An 11,212-nucleotide genomic window follows, 5' to 3' on the forward strand; every position below is an offset into this window, starting at 1 on the left:
GCTTATCCAAAATATAAGGAACCTGGATTGCTGAGCCATCCTGTTCGATATCTGGCAACTGGCGGATAGCCTGAATAATTGGGGTTACTGTCCGATGGGATAGATAATGCTGCTTTTTAGATGGTACTTTACTTTATCGGGTCGCACAGCATACTGACATCGACGGCAAACTATGACTTTCAGCTGGGGAATGGGCTCAAAGCCAATAAATCTATATTCTTGCTTGTTGGATCCCACACTGTTATTAGAGTTAACCTCTGCCAGATGACGAGGGGTCGTGGTTTCCTGGACATGGTGAGTGGTCACCGGAGAAAGAATAAACCGGTGCCACTGGGCCGACGCGCGCTGGAATGCTTCTTGGCGACTGGGAAGGGAGACCTAATGGATACGTGTCCTCAACCGCGTAGATCTAATTATTGATATGGGAATGATGACCGGCCTGGGCGGCAAGGATATTATGGAGGACTGTCTCGGCGGACTGCAGGTTAGATCCAGTTATCTGGGGGCGGAGATGTTTCTTGGCAATGGCGATAGACAGATGGCGATAACTTAGGGTGGTTAGATAGGCACTGTTAAAAAACGGCTGAGTCGACTGGCGTAGAAGATGTGTCAACTTGCGGGGCGGCAGGGAAACCGGCAAGGAAGGAATAACAAAGAAGTAGTAATCATGCTTGGCCTCCCGACGGGCCCGGGACTCCGGGGGTACTAACTGTTAAACGCCACTAGCATGGGATAGACGTGGATTAGATACATTACAAGCAGCCGGCCCACCGCGGAGGGAAGAAATCGAGCAACGGGGTGGGTACGGACGGTCCGGCGGCGGGTCTTGTAATATTCGGTTATGATTATAACCTGGCCGTTGCTGAGAAAGATATTCCGCTGGGATGTCGCGGTATTCTGCCATTTAATAGTGAGTAGTTCCTTCTCACGACTGGTCTGGCCCCAGGTGACCTGAATTAGTAAAGCTAGTTTATATAGAAAGTCTTGAACTTTCTTCTTATACAATCGCATGGCCTGGATATCCCAGTGTGTCGAAACCTGCCGAAGCGGCTGCACACCAGACAGTGGATACTGGCAGAGCAGGAGGAGAGGGATGCACGTGGGCCGCGCATGGTGGGGGCCATGTCGAGAAAGGAGAAGCCACTCTGTCTCTCACTGGGCACGTCGACCAAGTCCGCCAGTGTAAAGTCCTCAACGTAGCCCAGCAGGAGTTCCCGGTTAAAGAAGTCTGTGGTCGTGTGGATCAGGTGCTGGATCTAGTAACGGAAGTTGGTTATAGTATAGCTAGTGGGGTTTTACCGGTAGTACACTGTCTCTTGGTCTGGAGACCAGGTGATCGAGGCTGGACGCACCTCGTGATACATCTGGTATATCCCATAGGCGGTCAGCCGTAAAATCTCCTCCAGTGGGTAAAAAGTATGCCGGACTCCAAAGGTGTAGTGCACCGCTGCGGCTTGTCGGACTCAGTTCCGATACTGGTCACGGACCGGCACGTTATTAATAAAGTGGTATGGCTTGGCGGGCAGTGCATACTCCAGCAGAAGCAGCCGTGAAATCCAGAGGATGGCAGCCAGGTCGCTGGTGTAGCTATATGGACCGGCCACAGTGAGATGGACAGGGTAAATTGCAAGCACGGCTGTTAGTACAACTAGACTGCTGTCAAATTTGTTGCCAGTCTGCTGGATAGCACGAGTGCTAATACTGCTTATACAGAGCGAAAAGACCATCTTATCCAGCCACCGCTGATATTCCGGTGGAAGCTGAGGCACGCCCCTCCGGCTCGTTTGATCCAGGTTGGCGCCGTTACCCATAGACGGGATTGGCGATTCTGTACTGGTCAGGAAGTCTTCTTCCTCCTCATCAGACTAATCACTCGATGTCAAATCGGTGTCGCTTATCTCGCCGGGGATGTGCCCCGGGCTCCCTAACCACGCTGCCTAGTTAGTAGGTCCCGGCAGCAAATGGAAATAGGTGGTAGGGGATAGAACTCTTATCTTACCAGGTTCTGAGGCGGTATCTATATCCATGTTATTGTCCATATAGCCTCTTTTAGTCGAATGCGATTCACTCTCTTCACTAGATATAGAGGGAGACCGAGATAAGTGGTTGCGTGGTTGTTTATTATCTGGGGATAATTCGACTCTATATTATAGGGTCCGTCTGTATAGCACATAAGTATTCACGTAGGAGCCTGGCAGGACCAAGTGGCAGTGGGTTCTCGCCCAGCAGTGAAAAGACCCGGGATAGTTATTACCTACCTGGTTTGAGAGGATTGAGCGTCTGGAGATAACAAGGGTGGAGTTATAGGGATACACACTGCAACTATTCTTTTAACATGTCGCGGTGAGGGGACCGGTAAGTTCTCACCAGTAGACACACTGCCGCCTACACGAGGATCGCGGAGTCGAGTGCCGGAGGCCTTCGTCGGAGTTAACAATCGAGCTTGGGAGGCTGTACGGCGATGGCCACGGCGCATTGGTGGTGGCAATGGTGTCGGGGTCACGCTCTCTCGCCGCGGCCGTTTGCGCACGGCGGCGGTACCCGCCCGGGAGTTGGCAGTGGTGGTAGATAATGTAGTCTAAGGTGTGGGAACAGGACTTGATATTGCAGCGAGTTCACCCAGGTTACTCCGATTATAGGCGCGCTTAACTGCCTGCTGCCGAGTATTAGTTTGCTCCATTCGTTGAAGGAAGTGGCCCGCTGCGAGGGTTTCTTCCGGATGAGCCAGGTATGCCTGGAGGGTGTCCCAGATCCGGGTAAGATGCTCCTGCTTATACTTGTCTAACCGGAGGCCGAGGATCTCCGTGCGCTCTTGGTCAGTCAGAGGGGCTCCGCGTACCATCCAGGCTAGATACCGCCGCCATACGCGGCGATAGCGTTGGAGCGTCTTTGGCTGCTGCCGGTCGAGTTCCACCGCACTCAAACCGGTCTGCGATGAGCTGCGGAATAGACGACGGATTGGCGGATGGGTGGACGCTAAGCTGTCCAGGGCTCGGTTAAGGACCCGGTTAAACGATGTAATAACCAGGTCTAAAATATTAACCGACATCTGCTGGATGCTCCCCTGCGGGCTTATCTAGGACTAACTCCTTATCGTCCCATAGCGCTCCTGGCCAGAAAGATTGCAGACCTGGATGGCTCTGCAGCCAGCCAGGGTCTGGCGCGGACGCTTCGGCCAACACCCGAAGATAACGGCCATCCAGGAATCGAAGCCAGTCGGTCTACAGTAGCCATGGTGTGACATCGTCCTCCATATGACGGGCCTGAAAAACAAAGAGCCGAGGATCCGGACGGGCCTCTTGCGCAGGGTGCTGTCGGTGGATCCCACGAGCCTCTAGGTGCTGAATTTCCCGGATCCATCGGGCCGTGTGGTTGCCAGTCAGGGGTGGGGTTTGCAATGGTGTGGTCGGTCGTTCTATTGGCTCCGCGTCTACGGGCTTCGGGGCCAGGGGTCGCAGCGGTCGGGCCGGTAGTTCGTTGGGTTTGATTCTCTGGTTGTCCTCTTCGCAGACGAACGTGAGCGTGGTTAGCAGTGGGCCGGACCAGGAGAAACGAGAGACGTACCTGTGACCGGATCAAGTTGGGATGGAGCGATCTCCGGCTCGCCTATTAGTATTGTGTTAGCAGCCGAGGAGGAGGGCGGATCTTCCGTGGTTTCCACTGGCATGCTGGCTGGTGTCAAGGGCTAAACCTCTATAACCTAATAACTAGGGTGGATACAAAAGGAATCGTCGAAGAGAAAAAGAGAAGAGGAAACAGCGATGAGACGATTGCGAAGTAGGGGGAAGTCACATGATAGAGTGTACTAATCAATATACTAATCATGTGGCAGGCGAGGAGAAAGGAAACACGAGGGCTGAGGGCCCGAGTAGGCTGAGGGGCTCTAGCCCCTTACACTACTCCCCCTTCCTATATAAGGCCTCCGAAGGAGGCCTAATAGCGAGGCGGGTTGCTGGCGCGGGCTGTAAGCTTTTTTCGGAGGTTTCTCGGAAGTATCAGACAAAGTAGAGCGGGCATCGCAGTCTGCGATCCAATGATCATTAGAACCGCAGTAAAGGCATAAATTATTCGCAAGTCGGAAACGGCGGCGGTCAGAGGTGGTGGATTCATGAGAAGAATCAGATAAAACAGGCGAAGCAGCTCGGGCTACTCTCACAGAGCCAACATGAACAGGATTGGGGTTTATTTTAACTGAGTTGACTCGGACCGGATCAGTATCCATTGGGTCTGTATTCGGGGTCAAAGCTGGTTTCGGGGCTGATTTTGGACTAGGACGGGTACGCCGATCGGTACTCTGGACAAGTTCAATATATTCATTATAGGGAAGATCAAAGAGAGAATTATTCGAGTCTTCTAGTATTCGACGGAGATTAGGCCGTAGCCCCGGTGTAGCGTGGTAACACGTGATATATCTGGCCATGAGTTTACATTGGCTTCATATGAAAGTCGTTCAAAACGAGCAAGGTAGGCGATAAGCGATTCGTCATCCCTCTGTTGTATAGAAGTAAAGCGCTGAATAGCCTCCTGCTGTTCCCGTGGGTTATGGCATAGACGCTGAAAAAAGAGAAAATAACTTCAGGATCCCATAGCTGGTTTTCTTCGGCAGATTGGCGGAGGTGCAGGACAGAAGCTTGCTGAGACTGTTCTAGTCGATCCCATACATAGTCAAAAGCATCAGCTCCTACGAGCTGGTCTGATCGAAGTTTTGCTTTAATTGACGGGAGCCATGTGCGAAGCGTGTATGGTTTACCGTTAAAGCGAGGCGGATCTGGCAGGCGGGATCTGGGTGTCTGGACGGAAAGAAGCTGCGTACGAAGCTGGTGGACATCTGTTCGGGAAGCATCAAGGTCCGCACGTAGTTGCTGTATTTCATTACGCTGGTTTTGAATATCAAGGCGCTGGTTTTGGAGCTCTTGCTGGAGCTGCTGCACAAGCAGGAGGAGTGGATTCGGGTCGGACATCGTAAAGATATTCCCATAGACTGGCGGACAGGCAGGCAAGCGGGCGGGCGAGCAGGCAGGCAGGCGAGCGGGCGGACAAGCGGGCAGGCGAGCGGGCAGACAGGCAGACAAGGACGATTCCTAATGTCAAGGGCTAAACCTCTATAACCTAATAACTAGGGTGGATACAAAAGGAATCGTCGAAGAGGAAAGAGAAGAGGAAACAGCGATGAGACGATTGCGAAGTAGGGGGGGAAGTCACATGATAGAGTGTACTAATCAATATACTAATCATGTGGCAGGCGAGGAGAAAGGAAACACGAGGGCTGAGGGCCCGAGTAGGCTGAGGGGCTCTAGCCCCTTACATACTGTTTTGTCTATGTACGCGTCTAATACAAACCGTCGACATCCCACCCCGGGCGCCACCCCAAGATACTCGTCCACTAACTCGCGATCCGCCACGGCCTCTGGCGTCTCCGGCATGGGCTCGTCCCAGCCCTCGGGCTGGATAATAATCGCCTCGCTGCGCTGGCTATCCCGTCCGGCTCGCCCACTTTCCTGCCCGTACTCCAACAACGACCGCGGTGTTCCAATGTGGATAATACTGCGAATGTCGGGGATATCCATACCCATGCCCAATACACTGGTAGCGGTAATTACTCGCGCCTCGCCCCGGGTAAATCGCTGTAATATAGATGGCTTGTCAACCTGCTTGCTGTAGTACGCCTCGCACGCTAACTCGCGTGCAATCTCCACTACCTGACGGACCACATGGCCGTATACCACCACCTTGCCATCCTTGGCGCGCTGGATTCGCTCGCGGATAAACGCGAGCACCGGCTCGCTGGTAAACCACTGCATGGAACACCGACCCAGCTCGGGCCGCCACACGCGATACGCCACGTTGGGACGGCTTGTCCGGTCCCGAAATATATGGACTTGCTCGCGGGAATACTCCATGCGCCGGAATAACTTCGCCTCCAACCGCGGCGGCAACGTGGCAGTTAATAACACTATCTGGGTTCGCGCGTGGTTCAACCGCCCCAGCTGTCGCAACTCGGGTCGGAAATCCGTTTGGTCGTTTAATATCACATGGCATTCGTCGATCACGATCCGGTCTAACCGGCGTGTTTGCTGCAACCGGTTAATAAACATTTGAAAATCCTCCTGCACCGCGGATTCCGATGTGACCAGTACAATTGTCGCTTCGTCCGGTGGCCGTCGACTATCCCATTTAATGCAGGATATACCCAACTCGCGACAGCGCCGCACCATATCGTTCCGCAATGATATTAATGGCACGACCACAATGGTAGTACCACTGGGCTCGGCGAATACAGGTAACATAAACAACATGCTTTTTCCCCTCCGGTGCGCATAATGGCGACCACCGGGCTCTTGCCGTCCTGAATGGCGCGCAACGCCGGTGCTTGGACGCCCGGAACTGGATATCCTCCTGCCCGGTCATGTGCTGCAACGTCGTGCGCATATCTGCGATATTTAACCGGTAACGTCGGACCACTCGGCCCTCCTCGGCTTCGTCCTCCCACGGTGATCTCTTGCGCTTCCCCAACGGGCTGGGCTCCGCGGCGGATACAAACCCCAAAACTGTTGCCAATCGGTGCTGGAGAGCCGAAACATTGCGCGGCGATGCGCCGTGGTCCCGGGCTGCTTTATAATACCACGGCCATACACTCCACCCGCCAATTGGGATGAATGCGCCGCCTGCAAATCCATAATATAGCCTAACCACTGCTCCTTGTCTATACCCCTCCTCGGTGTCGGCGTTTAGCACGGCCTGTGCCAAGTCTCTCTCCTCCTGCATATTGCTGGCAAACGCGGCAGTGGGTCGCAAAATTGGCGGCTAATCCCAATAGCGATATCCCGATACCACTGGATATTAATAGCCTCTTTTAACCGGGTCTTGGTTTCGTGCTTTAACACCTCCCGGAACCGCTCGGACGTCCATTTGCGCCGGGTTCCGGGGTCGGGGCCCCATAAAACGCATCCTCGTGGACCTGCGCTGCGTGCGTGCCCTGCGCCGTTGTGCCCTGCGCTGCGTGCGCGCCCTGCGCTGCGTGCGTGCCCTGCGCCGTTTGTGCCCTGCGTTGTGTGCGTGCCCCGCGTTGCGTGCGTGCCCTGCGTTGCGTGCGTGCCCTGCGCCGTGGTGGTGCTTTGCACTGTGGTGGTGTCCTGCGTTGCGTCCATGCCCTGCGCCGTGGTGCCCTGCGCCGCGTGTATTCCCTGCGTGCCCTGTGTTGTGTTCGTGCCCTGCGCTGTGGTGCTCTGCGCTGCGCCCCCTGCGTCTCCTTCGCATGCCATGCGCTTAGTTGCTGCACAAATGGGAATACTAACTATAAATACCACACAATTAATTCACCCACCTCCCGTGGCACAAATCGATAAATAATCTTTATATTGTTACTTGTGTAAAACCCTTGTGGTACGCCGTCACCAACGCCACTATCCCATCCTCGATATAGATATTGCGCTGTCGATTCGCCACGGTATTTACATGTTAAATACTTAATAACTCGGGTGCGCGCGCTGGCTGGCCGGATACTATATAAACAAGCACTACTAATTTCTCTTTAAATCATGCCACGCGCTCTAGATACTGCGCCACCTTTGGCATATGCAGCCGTCGGGCTTGGCGCTGGACAGTAAACTCCTTCTGCATGGCCGGCTCGGCCCGCAACCAGCCGATCATCCATTTGGGCCCCACCGGCCATTGCGTGCGCTGATCCCGCAAAAATTCTATCCCACCGTGGCCTGCATGGGGTCGTCGTAGATCGCGTGCCATAGAATACTGGGAATATCTTCCCGCGCCGTCACGCACAGTATCTCGCACAATATCTGGCGTGTGGCCCCGACCAATCCATGGACAAATCCGCAGAAATCGCCCCTGGTAAATGTGATATGCTTGTATCCGAGCTCGTCGCCATGGTTTTATGTAATGTGCCCGGGCGCTGTGGTGTTATAATAAATCTTTAATCCGTACGTGCGCCAATCCTGCAACGTTTGTATTGGGCTGTGGGTGCCATGCACTATAAACCGCTGCACCATCCACTCCACGTGCTCCTGGAATGTTTTCCCGCGATTCTGCCGGCGGATATTCACTATCGGTTGGGGATTACTGCTGGTAATGGGCGATGTGGGGGCGACGATGGGATACCTTGCTCCGGTTAACTATAATATCCCTCGTCCGAATAAATATCCTCCAGCTTGTCGTCGGCGCTGGCAAGCACCCACTGCGCGCAGTTACTCTTCTTCTGCCACACCGCGATAATCTCCTCCGGATTCGGATCCAACCAAAGCGCTTTCTGGACGATTATAAAGCGCGCCACCTTGATCACGCGCGATAAGATCGGGGATAAGTCTCCGGGCCCTGCTATCGGTCCCGGCCCTATTCCAACACAGCTATGGCATATACAAGCACGCTCTCGTACTCGTGGCTACACTGCTTTTAGTTCAGCAACTCGATGCAGAACTCCAAACATGCACCTTCGATCGGGGTCATACGCCATGCTGTGTCCTCGTCCTGCGGCTGGCCGGGAATATCCCGGTGGGTAGTGGCGAGGTGCCATAACTGCCGCCATTTCTTGCGCTGCCGTGCTGTTATGCCGTACGGGGACTCGTCCATGCGTGTGGTGCCTGGGTGCGCGTGATAAACACTAATATTTGCTGCCATGGCTGCATATGCTTAACCACGCTCTCGGGATCCATATACACCTGCAACGGTCGATATGGTGTTTGACCCTTTTCGGATCAGATTGCTTCAATACAGATCGCCTGGCCGCTGTGCTGGACCACGCGCTGGCTCTTGCGCATAACCTGCTCCATGGCGGCCCAAATATGGCGCACGCCCTGCTCCACGGGGTCTGTGGGCTCTTCCTCGGGCGGCGCCACGCTGTCGGCCAGATCCTTTGGTGCGATTCCTTCCAAATACTCAGACCACCTGGTCATGCGCAGCCATGGGTTAGTGTTGGTAATATTAGATGCCTGAATTATACTCTGCTGGACTGCACCTCTTTCCACGCGTTCTCCAGCTCCTGGACAGCGTGCTGGATGTCCTCCATGTCCATGGCAGTGGCTGGCTCGTTGGTGGTCTGGTTGGGAAATCGAATATAAATATAATGGGAACCCATCCCGCCGGGGAATATCTGCTGCCATGACACGGGCTTAAATAATCGCTGGATCTCTGCTGCTGCACGAATCTGGTCGGCTTTGCGAGCCCGCCCGCGACGACCGTGGGGGGACCAACATTACACGGGACCAATAACCCGCATAGACTCAATTGATTAATAAATTCACATGTGGATAATCGCTGGATAGATTCACTGTGCGCACATGGGATCACGGGCAATGATAGTCCAATCGCGTGGGGATCTGGATCTTATTCGGATCCTGCTTAATATTATCCCACTGGGACACCGTGGTGGCAATCTGCACCGCCTCGTGTGTGATTTAAATGATGTGCTTTAATGCTACCTCTCGGCCGGACACCAAACTACATTTCCGGCAGATAATCACCCTCAGCTCGGGGATCCTGGTAAATAATTGCTCGGCCATGGGACGGATCGAATCTGGTTGAATACTGGGATTGACACTGGTTGAATAATATGGAATGGATAATATCAGTCGAAGTTCTGGTGGTTACCCCTTAATAACATGCCATGCTAATCCCTCATCGGGATGGCTACGGCAGCACCCCAACAAATCTAGTCTACTTTTTCGGCTCCACAACACACCACCTTCCCGGGCGAATTTGGACCTCCGGAGCGACCAGTTTATAAAATGGACCGGGAGTATTTATCTATAAAATTTTAAGAACAATTGGACCATGGGATCTATTTGTACGAGCCGTGGAACTGCAAATGTATGAGCCGTGGGTGACCCACATTACCAGCCAATCAGAGGCCGTCTTCCCGCACACCCTAATTGTATAACTCCGCCCGTACACCATGGCTTGTGGAGGGCACCCAGCTGAGCAGGACCCAAAATTAGCTCAGCGGGACTCAGAAAATTCTGACTAATTTGGGTCCTGCCCAGCCCCCGTACTTAAACGGGACCCAAAAACCTGTATTATATAATATTATTTATTGAATTTCCTAATTTAGCTAGTCTACATTTTTTATTTGTTTACCTTCTCATATATTAAAGCAAGATGTTTTGGTAGTTCAAAGATCTAATTCTGTTAAGAATAATAGAAGATGACGCATTCTTATTTCCCACCACCCCTATTCGGGACTCCTGATCCTAAAATTGTTACAAATACACAAGCAGTAGCTAGCGCTGCATTAGAAGTTAATCGTATTCTTTACGATTTTCCAGCTGTAAGTTATTCCATTATATGTTGCGCATATGCTGAACGTATGTTATATTTTAGCGACAGAGATCCAACTCCGAAAGTTCTGTATACCAGGACTGTATTGATGAATATTAATCATCTGATGCTAGTTCTAGTCAGGACGACGAGGAAAACAAGAGTTCTCTAGGTTCTACTTCTGTATTAGATCTCAGCGACATAGATGTCTCTGCAAATGGGACTAAAGTTAGTGGTAGCAGTAGAGATGCTGTAATTGCTTACGAAGTCCAAGAACATCTTATACTTCCAGAGTATCCTAATACAGATAATAATAGTGTTCTACATATCATCCATGCCTCGAAAAATCCACTCCAAGATATGGAAAGTAATTCTTGTATAGTAAATCAAGTATTTACTTAACTTATATTATTTATATGTTTTACATATATTTAACATATGCGCTAATATCCCTAGGTTTAATTTTTAACCAAACATCTTAAATCTGCGAGGCAAATATATACAAAACTTCTGCAGAAAGATCCCAAAGATAAAGAATCAAGATCATGGCATCGATCTTATTAATGTACAGGGATTCAACATTGCCATTAAGTCCACCATAATCTTATTACCTTATTACCAAGGTATAATCGGGTTAAACCAACGCTATTTCTTAAGCTTTAGTCCCAGGCTGCGAAACCTGTATATAACACTGTTAGCCAATTAATTAAGCAGCGAACAAGAGAGTATATTATTTCCCCCCTTTATTTAATATATAGTTAGCTTATAAATATAGGCTCTACTTTGGATTTCTCTATACATGGGACCTTAATAGGCCATGCTGTTATATAACTGGTAATCAGACATGCAGAGGACAAAAGCCAAGAGTATGGGTTCGGAATGGAGTTAGTATATATACTAATTATATATTAAATATATACTAACTATAATCAGGTTACCTTTATTA

The 11,212-nt window shown here is 51.6% G+C and overlaps 6 protein-coding genes across 6 annotated transcripts; all 6 read right to left on the reverse strand.

Annotated features, from left to right (window-relative positions):
• Positions 1–409: 409 nt before the first annotated feature.
• Positions 410–3,199, reverse strand: ATNIH1004_000005 (uncharacterized protein; the record flags this gene model as incomplete). Its single annotated transcript, XM_033564731.1, has 9 exons — positions 410–709; positions 772–951; positions 1,059–1,256; positions 1,353–1,453; positions 1,484–1,865; positions 2,259–2,316; positions 2,368–2,578; positions 2,629–3,030; positions 3,088–3,199. The coding sequence occupies 9 exons, from the start codon at positions 3,197–3,199 to the stop codon at positions 410–412; spliced, it is 1,944 nt and encodes a 647-aa protein (XP_033430488.1).
• A 22-nt stretch (positions 3,200–3,221) lies between these two features.
• Positions 3,222–3,825, reverse strand: ATNIH1004_000006 (uncharacterized protein; the record flags this gene model as incomplete). Its single annotated transcript, XM_033564732.1, has 3 exons — positions 3,222–3,502; positions 3,565–3,606; positions 3,819–3,825. 3 exons carry the CDS (start codon positions 3,823–3,825, stop codon positions 3,222–3,224), a joined length of 330 nt encoding a protein of 109 aa, XP_033430489.1.
• A 528-nt stretch (positions 3,826–4,353) lies between these two features.
• Positions 4,354–4,961, reverse strand: ATNIH1004_000007 (uncharacterized protein; the record flags this gene model as incomplete). The annotated part of the gene is made up of 2 exons (XM_033564733.1): positions 4,354–4,524; positions 4,575–4,961. 2 exons carry the CDS (start codon positions 4,959–4,961, stop codon positions 4,354–4,356), a joined length of 558 nt encoding a protein of 185 aa, XP_033430490.1.
• A 270-nt stretch (positions 4,962–5,231) lies between these two features.
• On the reverse strand, positions 5,232–7,262 carry ATNIH1004_000008 (uncharacterized protein; the record flags this gene model as incomplete). Its single annotated transcript, XM_033564734.1, has 3 exons — positions 5,232–6,165; positions 6,191–6,804; positions 6,885–7,262. 3 exons carry the CDS (start codon positions 7,260–7,262, stop codon positions 5,232–5,234), a joined length of 1,926 nt encoding a protein of 641 aa, XP_033430491.1.
• Positions 7,263–7,536: 274 nt separating this feature from the next.
• Positions 7,537–8,631, reverse strand: ATNIH1004_000009 (uncharacterized protein; the record flags this gene model as incomplete). The annotated part of the gene is made up of 4 exons (XM_033564735.1): positions 7,537–7,909; positions 7,942–8,115; positions 8,193–8,346; positions 8,445–8,631. 4 exons carry the CDS (start codon positions 8,629–8,631, stop codon positions 7,537–7,539), a joined length of 888 nt encoding a protein of 295 aa, XP_033430492.1.
• A 77-nt stretch (positions 8,632–8,708) lies between these two features.
• Positions 8,709–9,025, reverse strand: ATNIH1004_000010 (uncharacterized protein; the record flags this gene model as incomplete). The annotated part of the gene is made up of 2 exons (XM_033564736.1): positions 8,709–8,898; positions 8,964–9,025. 2 exons carry the CDS (start codon positions 9,023–9,025, stop codon positions 8,709–8,711), a joined length of 252 nt encoding a protein of 83 aa, XP_033430493.1.
• Between the last annotated feature and the right edge of the window lie 2,187 nt (positions 9,026–11,212).

This window comes from Aspergillus tanneri (genome assembly GCF_003426965.1).
Source record: "Aspergillus tanneri strain NIH1004 chromosome Unknown AapTan_2_pilon_pilon_pilon, whole genome shotgun sequence".
NCBI classification, from domain to species: domain Eukaryota; kingdom Fungi; phylum Ascomycota; class Eurotiomycetes; order Eurotiales; family Aspergillaceae; genus Aspergillus; species Aspergillus tanneri.